Source organism: Clavispora lusitaniae (genome assembly GCF_014636115.1).
Source record: "Clavispora lusitaniae strain FDAARGOS_655 chromosome Unknown tig00002663_pilon, whole genome shotgun sequence".
In the NCBI taxonomy this organism is placed as follows: domain Eukaryota; kingdom Fungi; phylum Ascomycota; class Pichiomycetes; order Serinales; family Metschnikowiaceae; genus Clavispora; species Clavispora lusitaniae.
In genome coordinates this window covers 811,157-833,146 of record NW_027093982.1, presented here as the reverse complement: position 1 = coordinate 833,146, position 21,990 = coordinate 811,157, and the positions used below count along the sequence as shown (strand labels likewise).

The following is a 21,990-nucleotide window of genomic DNA, read 5'->3' as shown; positions in this document are numbered from 1 at the left end:
AGTGGTGATTTTCTACTAACGGCCACACGAGCACTAATGCGCACAAAGATTTCAATCTTGCAACAGTCGGCCACAAAATTCTCCGGTCCAGCTCAGCCTGCAAGCCAAATAAACGAAGAATCTTTACTTTCTTCATCGCTGTCAAACAATATACGGATTTCGTTTCTGGGAACCTAGACGGACATCGCACACGTGACTCCCGGGGTTCGTACAACAAATAGAAAAGCAGAAATTCACCATTACCGCATCACCAACTTTTGCCCAAGTGAAAAACCCAGCATCCCAAAAACCGGAGCACCGTAACTCCAATTGCATTCACACTGTCCCGCCCTCTTTGCATATCGTCATGAGCAACCAACAAGAAGTGCCAGACGACTACGAAGTTTTGTTTGACAAGTTAGACATCAAGCACAATGGAGAAATCACGTTGCAAGACTTCAAAAAGGCCATCAAAACGTTGAACCACCCGGTGGGCGACAACCCGGAGCTTGTGGAGAAAGTGTTCCAGTCGTTCGACAGCAACAAGGACAAGGTGATTGACTTCAACGACTTCAAGCTTTACCTAACAACGACAGACGACCAGATCTTGAGAGGGTTCAACATTATCGACCAGGACCACGACGGCAAGTTGACCAAGGAAGATTTCATGCACTACCTAAGGAAAACGCTCAACCTCAGTCCGTCCAACAACTCGTTGGACAACATCTTCAGCCGCATAGACCACAACGACAACGGATACATTACCTACGACGAGTTCCGAGAGTTTTTGTTGTTGATGCCACGTTTGCACGGGTCCCGCATCAAAACTGCATTCACCTTCATTGCCGAAGAATTGGACTTGTCTTCAGATGGTGACGTGACTTTGATCAACCAGTTCTTGAGCGGCTTTGGGTTCTTTTTGGCCGGCGGCCTTTCGGGAGTCGTGTCGCGTACTTGCACAGCGCCTTTTGACCGGATCAAAGTGTTTTTGATTGCAAGAACAGACTTGTCCTCCACCATAATGCACTCGCGAAAAGAAATCGAGAGAGTGGTTGCATCGGGCGCATCGCGCCATGTCATAGAAGAGGCTCGTAGAAAATTGGTTCAGCTCGAGTTGGAAGCGTCGAAAAGAGCTCCAGAACCGCCGCATCGCAGAACCATCCGGTCTCCCATCATCCAAGCAGCTCGCACACTCTGGAAACAAGGCGGCTTCAAAGCATTTTATGTGGGGAACGGCTTGAATGTGCTTAAAGTGTTCCCCGAATCGGCCATGAAGTTCGGCTCTTTCGAGGCGACCAAGAGAGCTTTAGCCCGAATCGAAGGTGTGGACGACACATCGAAATTGTCCAAAGTCTCAACATATTTGGCTGGTGGCATTGGTGGTGTCGTGGCCCAATTCACGGTTTATCCCATCGACACGTTAAAGTTCAGATTACAGTGTTCTAATATCGACTCGAAAGTGAAGGGCAACGCTCTATTAATACAGACAGCCAAAAACATGTACAGAGAAGGTGGCCTCCGGATGTTTTACAGAGGCATTTTTGTGGGCACGAGCGGAATCTTCCCTTACGCTGCGTTGGATTTGGGAACTTTCAGCACCATCAAAAACTGGCTCGTCAAGAGACAGGCAAAAGAGATGGGCATCCCAGAGGATGAAGTCAGATTGCCAAACTACAAGGTGCTTTCACTTGGTGCCATTTCAGGCACTTTTGGAGCTACCGTGGTGTACCCGATTAATTTACTAAGAACAAGACTTCAGGCACAGGGCACATATGCACATCCATACCGATACGATGGCTTTCGAGATGTTTTGCTGAAAACCATACAAAGAGAAGGAATCCCAGGGCTTTTCAAAGGACTAGTACCAAACTTGGCCAAAGTGGCGCCTGCCGTCTCCATCAGTTACTTCATGTATGAAAACCTTAAGAACATCATGGGATTGAACAACAAATTGGATTGATCAGAAATTGAATGAACAATGACTGACCGACGAACTACATGAATAGCACTTAATGACTCCAGATATAAATGTACATGGCACCATCACCTATGGTATATATTCATTGTGTATATCGAAACATACGAACCCTACACTAGTTTCTCCCAAAGGTACATATTTCATAGGTCTTTGGTCGTCCGCCAGCGTGATTTTTGCCCAAACATTATTTTCGGACAGAGAAAGATTGACAGACCCATCCATGTTAAGTAAAAGTTTAAAGAATATATTGGGTTCCATCTTCAGTTCGCTCCTTTTAAGCTCTTGGATGTGGAAAAACATGAGGCTGCGCAAATCCGTAAACAAATGAGGCCAAGTCAAGTCCGGTAAGTTCAAACGGGCCAGCTTTGCATCCAGCAGTCCGTTCAAGAAATCCAAAGATGTGAAGTGGCCCGCCAACCCCACAAACTGACTAAAATTGGCAATATACCTTTTGCGCACATGAAGACTGGCTTCGTCGTAAATAAGCACAATAATCTCGTGGACTTTGCCGCCGCCGTCTTTTTCGATAAGTACCTTAATCATCTGATTTGCAAAACTTGTCAAGTATTCTGCAAGAGCAGGAACCCGTGTTTGGAACACGACATTTTCCATGTAAGACCGTTCCTCGTAGGACTCATCGGGGTAGATGTGGTTGTAATATAGAATTTGGCTTATCCACACAACTAGGAAATCACGGACCAGGAGAATCACCTTTTCCAAAGTAAGAGGTTCCATAGGCCATCAGAAGACAAGAATCGGGGTCGAGACTAATGCAGGCAGAATGCAATGCACATTTAATGATGCTAGCATCAAAGGTGTACAGGTGCATTACAGCTGCAAGGAAGCATCCCAGTTACAGCTACGTTATACCAAACTAACAACAGTGAATAAAGCGCCACGAATAGCAGATAAGATCTTAAGGCGGGCCTGGGATTATCACAATTTGCGTTTTGTTCTAAGCATTTATCATTTGTCGTAACGAAGACGCGTCTCCAATGGGCATCGGTTCGATCCAAACTTCAGATGTGGCCAAAATCACATCGGGCCAGGTGATAATTGAGCTTCTTTCTGTGGTCAAAGAGCTAGTGGAGAACTCAATAGACGCGAAAAGCGACAAGATCGACGTCGTTTTCAACAACAATGGTATCGCATCTGTCGAAGTCAGCGACAATGGAACAGGAATTGAAAAAGAGGACTTCGAGTCGCTCTGCCTCAAACACCACACGTCCAAACTCACCACATTCGAGGATCTTTCGCGTGTTAGCACATTGGGCTTTCGGGGCGAAGCCATGAGTTCGCTTTGTAATGTGGCCAAGGTGAAAATCGTGACTTGCTCCAAAAGCAGTTATCCTAAAGCTACAGAATTGGAATACGACAGCATGGGGAAGCTTGTGGCGCAAAAGAGCAAGGTGACAGGCAAAAAGGGCACAACAGTTCTTGTGAGCGGCTTGTTCCAAGATATGCCTGTTCGGCAGAAAAACTTCATCAAACATGCCAAACGAGAGTATTCCAAGTGCCTATCGACGCTCATGTCGTATTTGTTGGCGTATCCTCATATCCGCTTTGCCGTCTACAACATCAATGCCACCTCCGGGAAGAAAACCTTGACTTTGGGTTCTCAGGGCGGCTCTTCTTCGGTGACCGATGTTTTGACCAGCATATTTGGTAGTAATGGGGCATACGGCCTTGTAAGTATCGATGTGGCTGCCTCTGACATTGATGTTCGTTTCAAACTTTCGGCAAACACCGTTCCTGTTTCTCTTGCGATGAAAGTTTGTGGCTGGATTTCAGACTACTCCTTTGGCATGGGCCGAGGCGGAACGGACAGACAGTATCTATGCATAAACCGGCGGCCGGTAAACCACAAACGGTTTGCCAAGGTGATCAATGAAGTTTACCGAACTTTCAACGCCACACAGTCTCCAGTTTATGTGTTGAATATTGAGATTGATAGCACCTTTGTGGATGTTAATGTCACACCGGATAAGAGAATGGTGATGATCAATAGTGAAGAGATACTTTGTGAAGTTTTGCGGGAGGAACTCACCTACTTTTACAGAGACAGACACAACTCGCTCCCGAAAAACAACCTCACGAGCCAGATAGCACAAAGCCAAAACATGTGCAGTCAAATTCCTCAGGAAGGGAGAAAGGGGAGAAACAGAGAGAAGGAGGAAGAACAAGCTGAAGAGGAGGACGAAGAGCAGTTGGAAGAAGAGAATTTGGAAGAGGAAGAAGAAGAAGAAGAAGAAGAGGAGGAGGAAGAAGAGGAAGAAGAAGAGAATTTGGAAGAAGAAGAAAATTTTGAAGAAGAGGAGAAAGAGCAAGCTGAAGAGGAGGAGGAAGAAGAAGAAGAGGAGAATGAGATCGAAAGTAAAACAAAAGTAATCGAGAAGAGAAATGAGGTCGAAAAGAATGTCGAAAAAGTGGCCGAGGAAAAGAAAAGTCGAAAAGAGTATGAAAGTCAAGAGAGCGAAAACATGGAGGCGCCAGATCAGGATAGCATGTGCGAGGAGGAGAGAGAGGACGAAAAACCCGAAGCCGTAAATGGCAGGGAAAGTTCACTCAGACCCACCGACACCGAAGATATTGAAATGAAAGATTTTTCTGACACCAACAATTCACGAGGATCGGGCGAAACCGGCTGGGAATATGAAGAAATAACGACCCCAAGAAGTCTTGATTCAAGCAAAGACACAAATGAAAAACTGGTGTCAGAAGCAGAAAAAACACATGCCAATGACGACTTTGCAGACATTGACGAGAATATAGTGGAGTCGCTTTTTGTGGAAGAAGAACGCGACGTGCATGAAGACGCAGAGGGCGCGTCTTGTGTACAGGCCGATATGGGATCACCGCTGTTGCTTCGCTCACGTTGCAGTATCAGACGCACGTACTGTTTAGAGATGCTTGCTTCCATTCCTGCGCCCTGCGCCAATTCCGCGCCTAGACCTTCTGTGTTGGTCAGTTTGTACGACATTGGCGAAACATTGCAAATTCACAAAGATGATTTTGCCCGTATGAGCGTGGTGGGCCAGTTTAATCTTGGGTTTGTAGTGGTGGTGCATGAAAACCGACTTTTCATTGTCGATCAGCACGCGCTGGACGAGATTTTCAATTATGAGCGCTTGATGCAGTCGTTGGTTCTCCGAGCCCAGCCTCTCGTGATCCCAAGGCTTCTTGAACTTTCGCCCGTTGACGAAATGGTGCTATTGGAAAATGTCGAAAACTTGCGGCGCAACGGCTTTGTTGTCCAAGAAGACGCAGATGCTGTTCCGGGCCGTCGCGTGAAACTAATGGCAGTTCCAGTGCTGAAAAATGTCGTGTTCGACGACGGAGATCTACATGAATTAATGCACAGATTGCATGAAAACGGCTTTGCCAGCAGCATGTCGACGCAAGAACGTCCGCGGTTAGTTGTCCGATGCTCCAAAGTCGATAAAATGATAGCGCTGCGTGCATGCCGCCGCAGCATTATGATTGGGCAGTCCTTGTCCAAAAATACCATGGCCAAAGTTGTGCGGCACTTATCGCGGCTCGAAAAACCGTGGAACTGTCCGCATGGACGTCCGACGATGCGCCATTTGGCCGACTTGGGCGGCGTGCATTTTGAAGAAGATTACATGGTGTAGCTCGGATACGCTGCAGTCTTGAGATGAGTAGAGAATTCAAGTGCATCTGAATAGAGTGAAATTAAGTTAATAAAGTGTGCAGTAGAGAGCAAATTGCCGAGCCGAATTGCCGAAGGCATTTGGGTGGTGTAGAAAAGTAGACGGTAATCCAGGGTAAAAAATCAGAGGAAAACTTGAAGCAGGGGAATGGTGGCTTGCAGAGGTGGAGCTGCCTTGGTTTGAAGGGGTTATAGTAGTCGACTGTGTGTGTCTATCCATCTTGTCCATATGCCCATGTGCAGATTTAGCGGCTTCTGCAGAAACAAGATGAAACTTGCCGTTTGGGTTAATGCTCGCGTTATCTTGACATGGCCGGTATCCCATGCGACACAAAGAAAACAGAGTCTATTGTGATACAGTTTTAGTGGTTTTTGTAGCATATGAATCTTGAAGGCTCGTCTTTCTGGCTTGCTATAACCATGCGTTGCTAGTGTTTACGTGTGCTTGCTGTGGATTCGGTTACATTTTTTTTTTCTATGGGGAATCCGTTTCTTTCTTTTTCCTCTTTTCTTGTCTCACTTTTCCGCTTGCATTTTGCACCACTTTTCCACCCTCCCGTTGGGTGCATTTTTCTTCAGTTGCGTCATGTTTTATGCCTCTAGGTGCATGAGGTGTGCGCAGCCTCTTCTCTTTAAAGCATCTCTGGTGTCGTTAGCCACAGGGGAGTGTGCATAACACATGCATGGATCATTCAAGACGGTATGCAGTTGAGGTGCTGTGCCCGCAGGAAAAAAAAACACATCTTAAGCATTAACACACCGTTTCCCATCCTCTGCCCGATCGCTCATTTTCGTTTACTTTCTCCTATTGATGACTCCAGAGTCGTTGTCCCTTTCGTGATCCCTACAGGTTCTTTGCTTTGCGTACATACTCCACCATCCAAAACTCACCACCGTGACACCACACTTGCATATCCATGTCCATGACAAAAGCTCCACCCAAGACAGGCAAAGACCGCAAATGCCGAAGATCGCACAAGAACTCTCGCGATGGGTGTCCCAACTGCCGCGCTAAGAGGATAAAATGCACCGAGGAGATTCCATCTTGCAGCAACTGCGTCAAGAAGGAGTTGCGCTGCGGCTATTTGGACTTCTCGCCCGAGCGCTTGGAACACATTCGCCGCAAGAACGAAAACAAGCGCCTCCAGGACGAAAACAAGCGCCGCCAGGACGCCAGCGACCTGTCTGTCGAGCCGGCGCCCGAGTTTGCCGGTGTTGCGCGCGACCAGCCGTCGTACGAGCCTCTGCCGTTGAAACAGGAACACGGTCCGTTCGTGAAACAGGAAAACGGTCCATTCGTGAAGCAGGAACACGGTCCGTTCGTGAAACAGGAACACGTCAGTCCGCTGGAAAAAATGGACGACATTGTCCAAACACCAGGCACCATTCTACCGGACAGACGCACGTCGGTCACGTACCGAAAGAAGGACGGGCTCTCTGTTCTGCGAACAGCGTCCTACACCCAAATGAAAGACATGCGGTCGATTTTCTACTCGAGCACCTTCATCAGCCCGGCCATGAGCACCAACTTACCCATGGCGCTCCCGAACATGGAGTTGGACAAGCCAGAGTTGCATTTCTCGTCCGCCGAGCTGGTGGCCGTGCACCCGACCGTTTACATCCCGAAAAGCTTCTCGCCCAGCGACTCGGCGTATCCGCCCGTCGGCGGCGGCTTCACGCAGTCGATCTCGTCGACCAACACCCCCAACTCCTTCCGCACGTCGAGCCTCGTCTCGAACGACACCAACCCGTCGCCCGTCTCGCAGGGCCCGGCCAAAAAACCGGCCGCAAAGCCGCTCGGGCGCCCGCTTGCCCATGCGTCGATGCACCGCACAGTATTCAAGGCCATGCCGCTCCCGCAGGAGCTCCGCAACGTGATGCTCGAGCGAATCGTCGAGCGGTACCGCAAGGGCACGTTCGACCTCAAGAACATCACCAACGAGGCGTGGGTGCTCATGCCACGGCCCGTGTGGACGGAAGAGGACGCGCATGTGTTCTGGCTTGCGATTTTCCACCAGCTGACGTTTCTCAACATCTACTTCTTGTACTTTATGGACAAGGCCGTCAACATCCTCTTGCGGGCGTCGGCGGCCGTGGTCAACGGCGACATTGAGATCACGGCGCTGCCGCTGCTGCGGCTGCTGCACTCGTCGCCGCTGCTGCCGTCGGCCAGACTGCACCCGTCGTCGTTCTTCTACAATCCGGAAGATTTGGAGATGCTCACGCAGAAATCGTACTCGACGTTCGACCGGCTCATCCGGGCGTTGCGAGAGTCCGTCAGCAGCTACCACCAGGAGTATCCGACCAAGCTCCTGTTGTTTTCTGCGTGGGGCTGTTTCTTCCACATGACGTCGAGCATCGACACCTTTTGTCTCATGATGTCGGGCACCATGGCGTTGATCCAGAAGAGCCTCGACGAATGCACGCAGTCGTCGGACTTGACGTGTGCGCTCCAGCAAGAAATCGTCATGCTCCACCACTTTGCCGTGACGGCGCTGTACCCGGACTACACGTTCCAGATGGTGGAGAGCTTGATTGCCAGCTTCCAGGTGTACAAGCGGCTTGTCAACCAGCTCATCAACATGTACGAGACGGGCCACAACTTCGAGCCCGACTTGGTGCAGGTGTTGAAGGACCCGTTGTTCCGGCACGATTTCCACGAGAGCGACAAGTTCTTGACCCGCCTCTTGCACCACTACTACCCTTTGTTCCGCAAGATCGACTCGTACTACAAGCGGTCGCTTGGCCGGCCCACAGGCGGCAACATGCGCTTTCTCTCGCCGTCCTTGACCCACGACTTGGCCAACGACTGGTTCCAGGTCTACCGCGGCGACAAGACATGCCTCAACCGCACCGTCAACCCGTTGAAGAAGACGCTCTATGTGTTTTTCAACGCGCTCGGCAAGTGCTTGGGCCACGTGTTCCCGTCGTTGAAGTACATGTCCTTTGTGGACCCGTGCAACGTCACCTTCTGCAAAGCTGGCTTTGCAGTGTCGGAGTTTGACCCGTGGAACAGGCCACACTACCGGTCCATTGCGCCCGTCTTCATGGACCTCGTGAAAACAATCAAGTTCTTCGAGTGCCGCCTGAAGCTTCTTGGTTTCTACGCCAACCGCGTGGTGGGGGACAAGCCGTTCATCGGCCCGGTGTCGCTTGTGGCGCCCAAAGACTGGGAGCACCGCGACGTGGTGGAGCTGATTGCCGAAAAGCTCAGTGTGGCGGAAACACAGTTGACGGACATGAACAATTGCGTGCTCCGGGCCGACAACTACCCGTTTTTCGACCACATCTTGAAGGAGCCGGTGTTTGCGCAGCTCATCGAAGAGGAAACGGCCCGCCAAAACAGCGCCCTCCACCACGAGCCGTGGCAGTTCAATCTCGGCTCGGGCATGCTGAACCACGACTTCAACGCCTCCAAAGTCATTGATCGCTACATTGAGTGGGAAAGCCAGGCCAGCTTGAGTCACATGGTGCCGATCGAGCTTTTGCGGGTTCGCAACGAGCACTTGAACCAGAGCAGAAATGACATCACCAATGCGCTCAACGGCGCCAGGGCGTAAACTTGTACATTAGAAATAGGAATGATACGGTAACGGGGGGTATATTTTTTTTTTCCACCCCTGCACAATTTGGAGCCATGGGGCCGCCCGTCGGCAAGCGGGCTTAAATATTTTCTGCCCTGTGGTGGTTCGCGTAAGACATGACAGATTGCCGTTTCGTGCGGCAGCGGCGGCAATATCCTCGTACGTTTATGGGTGGGCTTGTGCGTTTATGTTGTGTTGAAAAGTCATATTAATGGTTTGTAACGTGAAGTAGGGTAATGTAGTTCCTGCAGGGGTGCCCAAGGTGCTGCGCATGGTGCCCAAGGTGCTGTGCATGGTGCCCAAGGTGCTGCGCATGGTGCCCAAGGTGCAGCTGCATGGTGCTGCTCAGGCACTTCGCGCAAGATCCATGCATGATGCCGCATCTAGAAAGGGAAGAATCGCAAACGCCATCCTAAAAGGGGCGCACAATAACACGGACAAGATCTTCCAGTCCGGCATCTTGGGCCCGTAGATGGCACTAGTCTGACGCTGGATGGCTTTTTTCAATGTCTTGCACAAGGCTGATTCCATTGCAAACGGCGCAACGTGGATCGTGGGGCACAACGGAAATAGAACGGAAAAACACCTCAGAAGCATGGCCTCCTGCACGGTTAGTGGGTTCTTATTGGTTACGCGAACGCTAATGTGTGTTACGAGTTTAAGGGTCGATGTGACATAAAATCCAAGTGGCTGTAGCCAACGCACGCGGTGCTGCTGGAATCTATTATTGGCCACTGGGTAGGACGAAATGTGCTATTATTTTGAGGGGCTGCAATGCTCCATGCGGGCATTTTAAAGCGGCCCTTGCAGCTTAACTCCGCCGGTGGCCCGCCGGTGGCGCCGCTGGCGGCCCCGCCGCTGGCGGCCCCGCCGCGCAGACAGACACATATGGCCTGTTCGATTGTGTATTTGAACGTTGTTGGGGGCAGTGAGCGTGCTGGCATTTGTGCCCGTGTCCAATCACCGAGATGCGCATTACGAGATTGCCGTCAAATAAACAATTCGATTGGGGACAAGAGATCGGCTGCCTGCAGGAAAAAGAACACCGCGCGATGGGGGCAAACGCACCCCGGCACAGAAGCACACTATGTCTGTTGCATGCATGTTCTAGTGCAGCACCCAACGTCGGGGCACGCATGGCGACACCACACCAGCCACAGAAACACATCACCTCGAGCCAGTAAAGACACAAACACTCTGTGAAAAATTCCCGGACGAACAGTAGGGCCGGCGCTGGTTTGTCAGCGCCAAGGCCAGCGGGGATCTGCCTGCAATTGCGCCGAAAGGCGATGGCCCAACGTTCCGACGACGAAAAAAGAGAAGAGGGAAACCAGAACAGACCGCAGGCCATAAAATGGCGTCAGCACAGACGTGCCAGCTTTGCCAGGGCCTCAGCTAGCACCAAGTCCCGCCGTTCCAACGGCAAGCGGCCCCGCATTTGGCGGAGTACACGCCCGCCTGCAAGCTTGAGTCAGGCGACCCCATGTGCACACGGCCACTTTGGCATTCTGCACGCAAACGGGCCGTGATATATAGTGCGGCATCGCCAGTCTTGTGCCAGCACCATGTCGTCCAAGAAAGCGCCCCGGCGCAAGAAACACAGAAACTCCAAGTTGGGCTGTGCCACATGCAAGCGGCGGCGCATCAAGTGCATGGAAAACCTCCCAGCATGCACCAACTGCGTCAAGCACCGCGTGCGCTGCGAGTACTTGGACTACACCGAGCACCAGTTGGCGGTGTTCCGGGCGGCCAAGCGGGCGCACGAGGAGCAGGCGCCGCAGTCGGATCTGCTGGGCAGCGCCAGCCCGCGGTCCACGTCGCCGGGCAAGCCCGACAGGGGCGGCAGGAGCGACAGAAACAACCTCGACAACAACCTCGATAACTTCGACGCCGACAGGAACAACAGGAACGATAAGTTTGACAGGAACATCGACAGGAACAACTTCGACAGGATCAAGCTCGAGCCGGGCATCGACAAGTTCGACGACAAGGCCGGTTTCGATGTCGGCTTCGCCAACGGCTTTGCCGACTTCGTGCCCACGCAGTACGCCACGCAGAACTTCGACAACTTGCTCGCCAACAACGACTCGGAGATCATCTACCCCGTCTACGTGCTCCCCGAAACGCCGCGCGCAGGCGCGCGGCCGCGCACCAGCACCGGCGCGGGCCGCCCTCTTCTGTGCGCGCGCGCCGGGGCGTTTTTGTTTTGCGCGCGCGCGCCGCCGCCCGACGGCGAGCCCGGCTTCTACGCGGTGCTTGCGTCCTTGGGCCCGCTCGTGCACCGCGGCGCCGCGTCCTTGGCCCAGATCCGCCACTTGTACCACATGTGGATCGGCTTCTTCATTCTGCGCGCCTGCAAGCACCGCGTCATGTTTCTGTGCCTCGTCAACCTCACCACCAACTACCTTGTGACCAATGTGTTCCGCAACGGCGCGGGCGGCGTGTCGCGGGCGCAACGGCACCTTCTCGCAGTGCGCCTGATCCAGCACTACGCCACGGTCATCCGCAGCCTCCGCCTGCTTCTCAACGAAAACAGCGACCCGGAGATGGCCGCGTCGCTTCTGTACATCTTGCTGCTCATGGCCATCTACGACCCGGAGGCCACGGCCGACTCGGCGCGCTGTTTCCGCGACGGCATGTTTTCTGTGCTCAGCCATGCGCTCCACTCGTGCGAGCAGAAGGGCGTGCCGCCGCCGCTGTTGGTGCCGGTGCACCTCAACCTCATGAAGAACGTTTCGGCGACGGTGCGCTTCCCGCCCTACCGCGCGCATTTTTTGCACGAGTACGAGCTGATGCTTGCGAGCTTGGGCAATGTGCTTGCGCAGATTGCGCCCGAGGACATTTGCGACCCGCAAACGGCCGCCTACGTGCAAAAAGTGTATGGCGACTTGAGGCTGTTTGCCCACGACGCCATCCACACGCATGTGCCTGCGGCCAACTCGCGCTTGCATGACATGCGCTTCCAGCACGAGGTGCTTTTCGCCATGGTGCACCGCTGGAACGTGGTGCAGCCGGCGCGCATGCTTGTGGTGCGCCGCGCGTCCGACCTGCTCGAGAAAATCGTCACGCTCTTCTCGCGCCTGCTCTGCAAAGCCGTGTACGCGGCGGCGCCGCAGATGCGCTTTTTCCTCTTGCGCGACTTGGACACGCCGTTGTTGCTCGATGTCATCACCTCCAACATTGAAGAGCTGCTTTTCGCCGACTTGGATGCGCCGCAGGCGCTCTGCATCCTGCGCGCGCGCTACAATGCAATCTTGCCCGAGCTCAAGCGCTTGGCAGGCTATGCGGTGCGCCTCACCACCTTCTTGTCGGCGCGTCTCTCGCTCTTGTATCGCGGCTTGGTGGTGGACGACAGCGTGCGGCTGCAGGCGCCCATCGACAATGTTCTTGAGTGGCGTGGCCGCGTCGATATCGAATCGACCCGCAACGATCTCTGTGCGCGCATGCGTCTCCACGAGGTGCAGATTGATGCGTTTGCCTCCACCTACATTGCGCCGCAGCACTACCCACACTTTGGTGCGCCGGCACCACATAGTGCGCCGCATCCACAGCCTGTTGACTTCATGACGCTCCAGCCTTGCGGCTTGCTTGCCCATGACGCACGGCCAGAACTCTAGTCGCGACACATGATACAAATTGATAGACTGCGTCATCAAGAGACGAACGGGAATGCAACGGACATAATGTCAGACGAACATAGATATGAATGTCAGAGGAACATAAAATGTGAATGTCAGAGGAACATAAAATGTGAATATCAAGACGGACATAAATACGGATGTCTAGACGAACATAGATATGAATGTCTAGACGGACATAGATATGAGTGTCAGACGAACATGGGAATATGAATGTCAAGTCGAGCATGTGAATGTCGAGACGGACATAATATGAATGTCAAGATGAACATAGATATGAATGTCAGGACGAACATAAAAGAAGAATGTCAGGACGAAATGGGAATATGAATGTCAAGACGACATAAATTATGAGTGTCAGGACGAAATGGGAATATGAATGTCAAGACGAACATAAATTATGAGTGTCAGGACGAACATAAAACATGAATGTCAAAACGAACATAAGAGAAGAACGTCCAGTCGAACATAAACATGAATGTCAAGTCGAACATGTGAGTAAGACGAACTAAAGAAGAACGAGTCGAACATTAATATGAACTCTAAGTCGAACATGAATGTCAAGGAACATAAAAGAAGAACGTCAAGTCGAACATAATATGAACGTCAAGTCGAACATGTGAGTATCAAGACGAACAAAAGAAGAACGTCAAGTCGAACATTAAGGAATCGACGCATTCTCGCCATTGATTGTCAGCATAGTGTCTGATCGAACACCTTAATACTCAAGCTTCGATGAACATAGACGGTCACGCCGCCGCGAGCCAAAGGCCTCCGGTGGCATATTTATTCAGGATGGCTCCATCCTTATATACCAGCGCTGAATCAACAAGCTATTCTTTGTAATCGAGACAATGTCATGTATTCCTCTTGGAAAGTCAATGGAAATCACATCCGGGTAGTTGTAGCCCTTGTGTAATGCTATTGCCATACTGTACCATTTGGCATTTTTGTTCGGCTATTTCTGAACTGCATTCCATGTAAGCCAGAATCGCGAAGACATTCATGGGACATCTGAAATCCGGAAGCGCTAGCCTTTCATATTCAGATCGAGTCATCTTCGGTGTATCAATTCGGCTACTTTAATTTGGCTATACTAAATCTGCTATACTAATTTGGCTATACTTCTGCTGTATTACTTCTTCACATTCCTTCATTCCTTCATTCCTTCATTCCTTCATTCCTTCTTCACATTCCCCTACACTATGGAAAACGAAGAATACGCCGCCATTGCGTCGACGCTCCGTCTGTTCTACACGTTCCACCAGTGGCAGAAGAAGCAGGTGCTCGCGCCCAAATCCATAAAGTACAATCTGCTTTCGCCAGCAGACCAGGCGTTGGTGGACTTCTATCCGGCGCTTCTTCGAGATCTCGCCCAATGCATAGACATGAACCAGAGTTTCTGCCAGACGCTTGCCTTGGTCGCCGCACAGGACTGGGGCGTGGCGGCGCCGCCTGAAAGCTGGCCCGAGTGCTCGTACACGGACTACGACAAGGTGCGATCCACGTTGCTCCAGATGGCGCGAGAATGGAGCTCGGACGGCGCAAAAGAGCGTCTTGCCACGTTCGGACGGCTTCTCGCCAAGGCAGAGGCGCTTTTCCCGCCTGAAAAAAGAGCCCAGACCCGGGTTTTGGTGCCGGGCTGCGGCTTGGGCCGTTTGGTGTACGAGTTCGTCAAGGCCGGCTTTTGGACCCAGGGCAACGAGGTCAGCTACCACATGTTGCTTGCTCTGGGCTTCATGTTGAACCGTGTGCCTGTCGCCAGTACGCATGCGGTGTTCCCCTATGTGCATCGGCTGTCGCATTTGGCCCGGCGCCTTTTCCAAGTCCGGCCCGTCTATCTCCCCGACGAAAGCCCGTACCTGCTTTTTGAAAACGGCGGCGAGGACGTGGGCGAACTCATGTCGATGGCCGCCGGGTCGTTTGTGGAGCTCTATGGCCCCGACCAGACTTTCGATCTGGCCGAAAGCGACCAGTTCCGCCTCAGTAACAAGGGAAGCTTCGACGTGGTGGCCACGTGTTTCTTCTTGGACACAGCGCACAACGTATTGGACTACTTGCGCACGATCCACCACTGTTTGGCGGATTCGGGCGTGTGGCTCAATGTGGGGCCTCTCCATTGGCATTTTGAGGGCGATCTGTCGCAGCACATGGTCACAAGGAACGGCGAAAAGGTCCCTTCGGTGATGGAGGGCCTTGAGCTTTCACGGGAGGAACTTTTCCAGCTCATGGACCGCATGGGGTTTGAAGTGGAGGAACACGAATCTTTCGACACAACATATAGCAGTGATGTGCGGGCTTTGTCGAATTTCCAGTATGGAACAGAGTTTTGGGTGGCCCGGAAGAAAGCGAAAGATGCAAGGAATGAAGAGGACATTGAAGATGCAAGGGACAATACCGAAGGTCACTAAAAATGGAAGGACAATACTGGGGTCACTAAAATGCAAGTACAATACCGAAGGTCTTAAAAATGAGACGCTTTATCAAGATAAGTCGGTCTATTCTGGAAGCGCTCATGGACTATAATGAGAAATACTTAACAGTGTATGGTACATCTAACCCCGAAAATCACAGAGGAAATTCTACGACTCGGAGCCAAACCACTAGATCAATTTCCAAACGGAACACCACACTTGAAGACAAAACCGCTGTTCTCGTCTTGAATGACAAGTAGCCAACTTTTCCGGCTCTTCTCGCAAATGTGTACCTGATTGAGTATGCTAAAGAGGATCTTCATGGCATAAAGCTGCCGAAGCTTCAAAGAAATGATTCTGACAAGCATTTTATGATCCTAGTGAACCTAACAGTTCTATCTAGAGGTCATCATTTAACCTTCGGTGTCGTAGCCGAATGAAATATCCGTCTGTCGTACGTGACATATCCCTATTCATAGTAGACACCGTGCATCTTACTACTTGACTCCGTCTATTGTATTCATCACAAAATCACTGATGTCTTACTTTTGAGAACCAAATACTGAAAAAGAGAAATTAACCCAAACAAAATGACCAAATTACAGTGGTAAACTTCTTCTGGAACATGATCCTTGGGAATCAAGCTTGCTTGATGGTCAGCTTGAATTAGTACAGAATAAAGCATTCTTATCTCTGCTCTTTTCTTTCTGGCGACCAGCATTTATGATGGTGTATATTTCTCTAATGCATCATATGAGACCGAAGCCGAAAATCAGTTTTGATAGCTCCTGGAAGTTTACCGGCGAGTTTATGTATTCTCTAGGTTTAAGCACAAACATCTTCAATGAAGAATACGTAAACAGTAAGACAAATAGTCTTGCGTGCAATTCTTACCGTCCAATAGTTTACCGTTTACCATTCTCAATTCCGTTACTAGTCACAGTATAATCGGCTTTTAGTTTAAAAATTGTTCGTTTATTTCGTTGCTTCTGTTTACTATTACTCAAAATCGAAGAACAGATTATGCCAGTAGCCACAGTCTTTCCAAGGGAAAGATGGCGAATCATAGATTACCTTCCTCAGTTTAGAAGCATAAGCACTCGGCACTGCTCCTTAGCTAATTATGAGTTACGAAGCATTATTGAATAATATCTTACTCCCCTTATCAAATTTGTATTAACAGGACATTCCTGAAACCTACCATTCCTGAAACCTACCATTCCTGAAACCTACCATTCCTGAAACCCATTCCTGAGAAGCCTGACAATTTCAAGCCTCCAGAATAATCTGAGAATTTGTTTCTACTTCACTTATGCATAGACATGCCATGTAACACGAGCCTAGCCAGCAGATCTAATATACTAACATTCACCGTACTAACATCACAGAACATCCAAACCAAATTCCCTCCCCAAAGATCACCAAAATGATTTCTTCAACCACAAGATTCCACCATAAAGAAACTCTTCAAACAGCAAAACGTCTAAAGTAGGCTTCATCGTTATCTGTCACACCATTGCTGCGTGCGCGCACCAATATGGCCACTCCCCTAACCTCCCTATCTATCTAAGCGAGCACCTTTCCCACCCCATACACCATGAGTTTCCCCGCTCCCGCCACTTCGGTCAAATTGGTTCTTCTCGGCGAGGCTGCAGTCGGCAAGTCGTCGCTTGTTTTGCGCTTTGTCAGCAACGATTTCCAGGAAAACAAAGAGCCCACCATTGGCGCGGCGTTTTTGACCCAGAAATGCACCGTGGGCGACAGAACCATCAAGTACGAGATCTGGGACACCGCAGGCCAGGAGCGCTTTGCGTCGTTGGCGCCCATGTACTACCGCAACGCCCAGGCGGCGCTAGTGGTGTACGACATCACCAAACCGGCATCTTTCATCAAGGCCCGACACTGGGTCAAGGAGTTGCATGAGCAGGCGGCCAAGGACATCACCATCGCGTTGGTGGGCAACAAGTACGACTTGGTGGCGGCCGACAACGACACGGACGAGTCCTTGCGCAAGGTCAGCGTGGCCGAGGGCCAGGCGTTGGCCGAGGAGGAAGGCTTGTTGTTTTTCGAGACGTCCGCCAAGACCAGCCACAACGTCAACGACGTGTTTGTGGCGATTGGCAGCAAAATCCCCGAGGCCAAGCCGGCGGACGAGACGCCGGGGCCGCGTGGCGAAAGTGGCCGCATCGACTTGAGCGGCAACGGCCAGCGCTCGGGCGCCTCGGATTGTGCGTGCTAGAGCGTGAAGTGCAGCGATGATTTGCCAGAGAAGACGAGGCAGAGAATTTGCAGAGAATTTGCAGAGAATATTTGCAGAGAATATTTGCAGAGAATGATTTGCAGAGAATGATTTGCAGTGAACACGATTCGGCAAGAACGACGAGTCAGATGTCATCCATCTGGCCAGCTCTGCTCGGATCACGGCTAGGGACAAGTCATTGGATACGGTTGTTCGGTTAATATGTGTCGGCTGTCCTATATAGGAATAACAGAAGTTCGGATAGAGCATGAAGGAGAGGGTGGTGAACCTGCATTGGCAATCAACTGGATTGCAAGATGATTGCCAATGTCTGTCTAGTCGTAGAGTCCAAGTATCGTAAGTGGAAGAGCTCAGTCTATATTTTTCCACAATGTGTCCATATGAACCCTCTACGTCAATCTGATAATACCCAGTTGTTCATAGGCATATCATAGATAATCTCTCCGGGCTTCAGTTGGCCTATCGAATATGAACCTTTTTGGACATATTCGATACTCATTCCTATTTGGTGCCTCTTTTTCACGTGACCCCGCCTCCACCACTTCTTCTTTATGACCAAACTTACCGTCGCCTACATTCCCGAACATTTCTCGACTCCGTTGTTTCTTGCGGAGACGCATGGTTTCTACGCTTCCCGTGGCTTGGAAATTGACTTTTTCCCCGTCGTCGAAGGCTCTGGCCGTCTTATCAAGTTGCTCAATGAAAAATCGGTGGATATCGCCATTGGCTTGACCGAAGCGTTTATTGCCGACATTGGCAACGGAAACAACAAGTACAACGTCGTGGCAACGTATGTGGAAAGCCCTCTTTGCTGGGCCATTTCCACCGGCAGCGACAGAAGCGACATCCAGACGCCTCTGGATCTTGCGGGAAAACGCATTGGGGTGTCCCGGATCGGCTCGGGTTCCTATGTCATGTCGTTTGTGTTGGGGCTCCAGCTGCTGTTCCCAACGCCATACTTCTCGGACTTCCCGATCTTGCACAACTTTGAAAACTTGCGCAATTCCGTCAACTTGAAGTACTCCGATGCGGAAGGAAAGAAAGTGGACAGCGACGCGTTCATGTGGGAGCACTTCACCTCGAAAAAGTACTATGACAGTGGCGAGATCCGCCGCATAGGCGAGATCTACACGCCTTGGCCGCTGTGGGTCGTGTCTGTCAACGGAGAGTCTCTTGCGGAGAAGAAAAGTGCCGTCGAAAGCTTTTTGGCTGCGGCTAACGAAGGCATTGCGTACTTCTGGGCTCACCCTGAAGAGGCCGTGGAATACATTCTGACCCACTTGAATTATTCTGCCGAAGACGCTCGCCTGTGGATGAAAACAGTCAAGTTCAACGAGAAAATCGGCCAAGCAGAGATCGAGTGGCCCCGGGTGGTGGAAAACACGGCGAAAGTTTTGAAAACCGCCGGCGTGCTCAAGGATTCAGATGAGGATATCCAGCAACGGTTGAAGGCCCAGATCCACTCGGTTTGATATGTCTGTAGAATTGAATACAGCTCTTGGATTAAGCATTTGTAAGACTAGAATTGGAATCTTACGCGAGGACATTACTCAAAATAGCTTCCCTAATCAGGAAAGACATTATTGTCTTGGTAACTTTGCATGGCTCGAAAAGACTTTGTGTCTCGAGAAGGACTTGAAAGTCTGAAGAGTTTGAAGCCTTGAGGATTATTGTAAGATTTCATAACTTCATGAATACCCGTTGGAACTACACGAGAACGTGTCCACGAGCGCAAATGTCTTAGCTTATACTGTGGGTTCGACAGACGGTGGGTAATTGCAATTGACATGTCAATAATGCTGTGAAAGCTTCGTAATTTATGTGCTCAAACTTAATTCTTCAGCTCCTTGACGAAATCTACCAGAGATCAACAGAGCATTCAGTACATATCTCCCTTCCCCAAGTTTTAATGCACCAGTCTCAGACACAAAATACGTTTACTCCGGGAGCTGGTTAACAAAACGTCTAGAATCCATAGAAGCCAAGCACCCGGCTCTTCCTCTTACGTCATCATGACTCGGATGATTGTCCTGTCTCAAGATGTGTCTGGCAATGTGTCGCGGACAGATGGAAACCAATCAAGGCCATTCCAACTCCATGGATGGAGTCTTTCAAATTTTATTGCCGTTTTCCCCTATCTTCCTTCATACCTACCACAACTTGTATTCTCATTCTCCATCCATTTGCCACTGGTCCATTCACTGGAAGACCATCAAGCCTTTCGGTCCTGAACATAGTCCGCTCCGAGATCTGGGGAACTTCCGATTGTCCGACCGGACTCCCCGGCCCCGGACTTTAGCGCTGACTCAGTCCAGCACCAACTGTTGAGCAGGCTCCAGCTCAGCACAAGTAATCTCTGAGACGATCTGACCCAGATTGCTCGACCTGCCCGTTCCAAAGACGCGGAAAAGTGCGGAATCTGACAAAGAAACGTCAGATGCATGGAGCGCGGCTAACTCCGAGATCTGACTCGGACCATGCATGAAGCACACATATAAAAGGCGCTCGGCCCACCTGGGTCTTATCCTTATCAATTTCGTTCTTGCTGACGCATTTTGCTCTCAAAGTCTGACTCTGTATTCTTCTGCCGCTGCAATTCAACTTTTCAAGCTTTTTCAGGCTCTCAATTCCAACTTTCAATTCCACCGTTCTCAACCGCACCATGGTCTACACGCTGCTTGACAACGTCCAGGTTCTAGGCTCCGTCGCCAAAGCCGCCGAGCACGAATCCGGCACCGCCCAGAGCGACATTTTGACTCGCCGTGCCCTCTCGTTTGTGGTGTTGCTCCACCGCGCCTTCAACAAAACCAGACTCGCTCTTCTTGACCAGAGACAGCAAGTGCAAGCGCAAATTGACGCGGGCAAGCCTCTTTCGTTTTTGGATGACCCAGTTTGGGTCCAGATCCGCAACGACCCTGTCTGGCGGGGCGCTGTGCCTGCGCCAGGGCTTGCGGACCGCCGCACGGAAATCACCGGCCCTCCGGAGCGGAAAATGGTGGTCAATGCGCTCAACACGCCTGTCAAGACGTACATGTGTGACTTTGAGGACTCTCTGGCCCCCACGTGGGCCAATGTGATCAACGGACAAGTCAATTTGTACGACGCAGTCCGGGAGCAGCTTGATTTTGTCTTCAAGCCCACTGGCAAGGCGTACAAGGTCGACAGAACACCAGGACGCCACATCCCGCTGCTCATTGTGCGGCCACGTGGCTGGCACATGGTGGACAAGCACATTTTGATTGACGGAGAGCCCGTTTCGGCATCAATTCTCGATTTTGGCCTCTACTTCTTCCACAATGCTCACGAGCTCGTGGCACGCGGCCGCGGGCCATACTTCTACTTGCCCAAGATGGAACACCACTTGGAGGCCAAGTTGTGGAACGACATTTTCCAAGTGGCCCAAGACTATGTTGGATTGCCCCGCGGCACGATCCGCGCAACGGTTCTCATCGAAACGCTTCCAGCTGCCTACCAGATGGAAGAGATCATCTACCAGTTGCGCGAGCACAGTGCTGGCCTCAACTGCGGCCGGTGGGATTACATCTTCAGCACCATCAAGCGTTTGCGCAATGATCCATCCAAAGTGCTCCCCAACAGAGGCTTGGTGACCATGCAACTGCCATTTATGGCCGCCTACTGCCGCCGCCTTATCAACATCTGTCATCGGCGCCAGGTGCATGCCATGGGTGGCATGGCGGCGCAGATTCCAATCAAGAACGATCCAGAGGCCAACGACGCCGCTATGGCCAAAGTCAAGGCCGATAAGCTCCGCGAGGCGACAATGCACTTTGACGGAACATGGGTGGCGCATCCAGCATTGGCGCCGCTTGCCAATGGCGTGTTTGACGAACACATGCCCACGCCCAACCAGATCCACGTGTTGCCTGAAGAACACGTGAGTGCCGAGGACTTGTCCGACACCAAGATTGCCGATTTTGCCATCTCCACCGACGGAATCCGTGAGAACTTGTACATTGCGCTCTGTTACATTGAGTCGTGGCTCCGGGGCGTGGGCTGTGTGCCCATCAACAACTTGATGGAAGATGCAGCAACTGCTGAAGTGTCCCGGCTTCAATTGTACCTGTGGGTCCGCCATGGCGTTCTGTTGGCGGACACAGGCGAAAAAGTCACGCCGGACTTGGCCCAAAAGCTCTTAGAGGAGGAGACGGGCAAACTTAGAGAGAAATATTCCTCTGTGGACCACAAGTTCGATTTGGCGGCAAAGTACTTGCTTCCAGAGATCCGTGGCGACAGCTTGGCGGAATTCTTGACCACCTTGGTCTATGACGAGATTGTGACGCCAGGAGAGCCCGTGGAATTGGCCTCTTTGAAAGAATAAGCAAACAGTACCGCCTGGGCACCCTGATGGCGCCGGCCGTCCATTTATTCTGGAGCCTCGATGCACTATACTGACGCTCCTCTTTTGGTGGCATTTTATTATTCCTGACTTGCCAATTCTGTTGAATT

General features: G+C 51.2%; 10 protein-coding genes across 10 annotated transcripts; 8 read left to right on the top strand and 2 right to left on the bottom strand. All coding sequences in view use genetic code 12, as the record gives it.

The window, feature by feature from the left end:
* Nucleotides 1–346: 346 nt before the first annotated feature.
* FOB63_005001 (Ca(2+)-binding ATP:ADP antiporter) lies at nt 347–1,939 on the top strand (the record flags this gene model as incomplete). Its single annotated transcript, XM_002617316.2, has 1 exon — nt 347–1,939. One exon carries the CDS (start codon nt 347–349, stop codon nt 1,937–1,939), a length of 1,593 nt encoding a protein of 530 aa, XP_002617362.2.
* An 87-nt stretch (nt 1,940–2,026) lies between these two features.
* Nucleotides 2,027–2,692, bottom strand: FOB63_005000 (uncharacterized protein; the record flags this gene model as incomplete). Its single annotated transcript, XM_002617317.2, has 1 exon — nt 2,027–2,692. The coding sequence occupies one exon, from the start codon at nt 2,690–2,692 to the stop codon at nt 2,027–2,029; it is 666 nt and encodes a 221-aa protein (XP_002617363.2).
* A 260-nt stretch (nt 2,693–2,952) lies between these two features.
* PMS1 (ATP-binding mismatch repair protein) lies at nt 2,953–5,589 on the top strand (the record flags this gene model as incomplete). The annotated part of the gene is made up of 1 exon (XM_002617318.2): nt 2,953–5,589. One exon carries the CDS (start codon nt 2,953–2,955, stop codon nt 5,587–5,589), a length of 2,637 nt encoding a protein of 878 aa, XP_002617364.2.
* A 955-nt stretch (nt 5,590–6,544) lies between these two features.
* On the top strand, nt 6,545–9,187 carry FOB63_004998 (uncharacterized protein; the record flags this gene model as incomplete). Its single annotated transcript, XM_002617319.2, has 1 exon — nt 6,545–9,187. The coding sequence occupies one exon, from the start codon at nt 6,545–6,547 to the stop codon at nt 9,185–9,187; it is 2,643 nt and encodes an 880-aa protein (XP_002617365.2).
* Nucleotides 9,188–9,861: 674 nt separating this feature from the next.
* On the bottom strand, nt 9,862–10,379 carry FOB63_004997 (uncharacterized protein; the record flags this gene model as incomplete). Its single annotated transcript, XM_066102448.1, has 2 exons — nt 9,862–9,932; nt 10,028–10,379. 2 exons carry the CDS (start codon nt 10,377–10,379, stop codon nt 9,862–9,864), a joined length of 423 nt encoding a protein of 140 aa, XP_065958214.1.
* A 397-nt stretch (nt 10,380–10,776) lies between these two features.
* FOB63_004996 (Zn(II)2Cys6 transcription factor domain-containing protein) lies at nt 10,777–12,828 on the top strand (the record flags this gene model as incomplete). The annotated part of the gene is made up of 1 exon (XM_002617323.2): nt 10,777–12,828. The coding sequence occupies one exon, from the start codon at nt 10,777–10,779 to the stop codon at nt 12,826–12,828; it is 2,052 nt and encodes a 683-aa protein (XP_002617369.2).
* Nucleotides 12,829–14,054: 1,226 nt separating this feature from the next.
* On the top strand, nt 14,055–15,260 carry FOB63_004995 (S-adenosylmethionine-dependent methyltransferase; the record flags this gene model as incomplete). The annotated part of the gene is made up of 1 exon (XM_002617324.2): nt 14,055–15,260. One exon carries the CDS (start codon nt 14,055–14,057, stop codon nt 15,258–15,260), a length of 1,206 nt encoding a protein of 401 aa, XP_002617370.2.
* Nucleotides 15,261–16,860: 1,600 nt separating this feature from the next.
* On the top strand, nt 16,861–17,502 carry VPS21 (Rab family GTPase; the record flags this gene model as incomplete). The annotated part of the gene is made up of 1 exon (XM_002617325.2): nt 16,861–17,502. One exon carries the CDS (start codon nt 16,861–16,863, stop codon nt 17,500–17,502), a length of 642 nt encoding a protein of 213 aa, XP_002617371.1.
* A 572-nt stretch (nt 17,503–18,074) lies between these two features.
* On the top strand, nt 18,075–18,995 carry FOB63_004993 (uncharacterized protein; the record flags this gene model as incomplete). The annotated part of the gene is made up of 1 exon (XM_002617326.2): nt 18,075–18,995. The coding sequence occupies one exon, from the start codon at nt 18,075–18,077 to the stop codon at nt 18,993–18,995; it is 921 nt and encodes a 306-aa protein (XP_002617372.2).
* Nucleotides 18,996–20,185: 1,190 nt separating this feature from the next.
* On the top strand, nt 20,186–21,862 carry FOB63_004992 (malate synthase; the record flags this gene model as incomplete). The annotated part of the gene is made up of 1 exon (XM_002617327.2): nt 20,186–21,862. One exon carries the CDS (start codon nt 20,186–20,188, stop codon nt 21,860–21,862), a length of 1,677 nt encoding a protein of 558 aa, XP_002617373.2.
* Between the last annotated feature and the right edge of the window lie 128 nt (nt 21,863–21,990).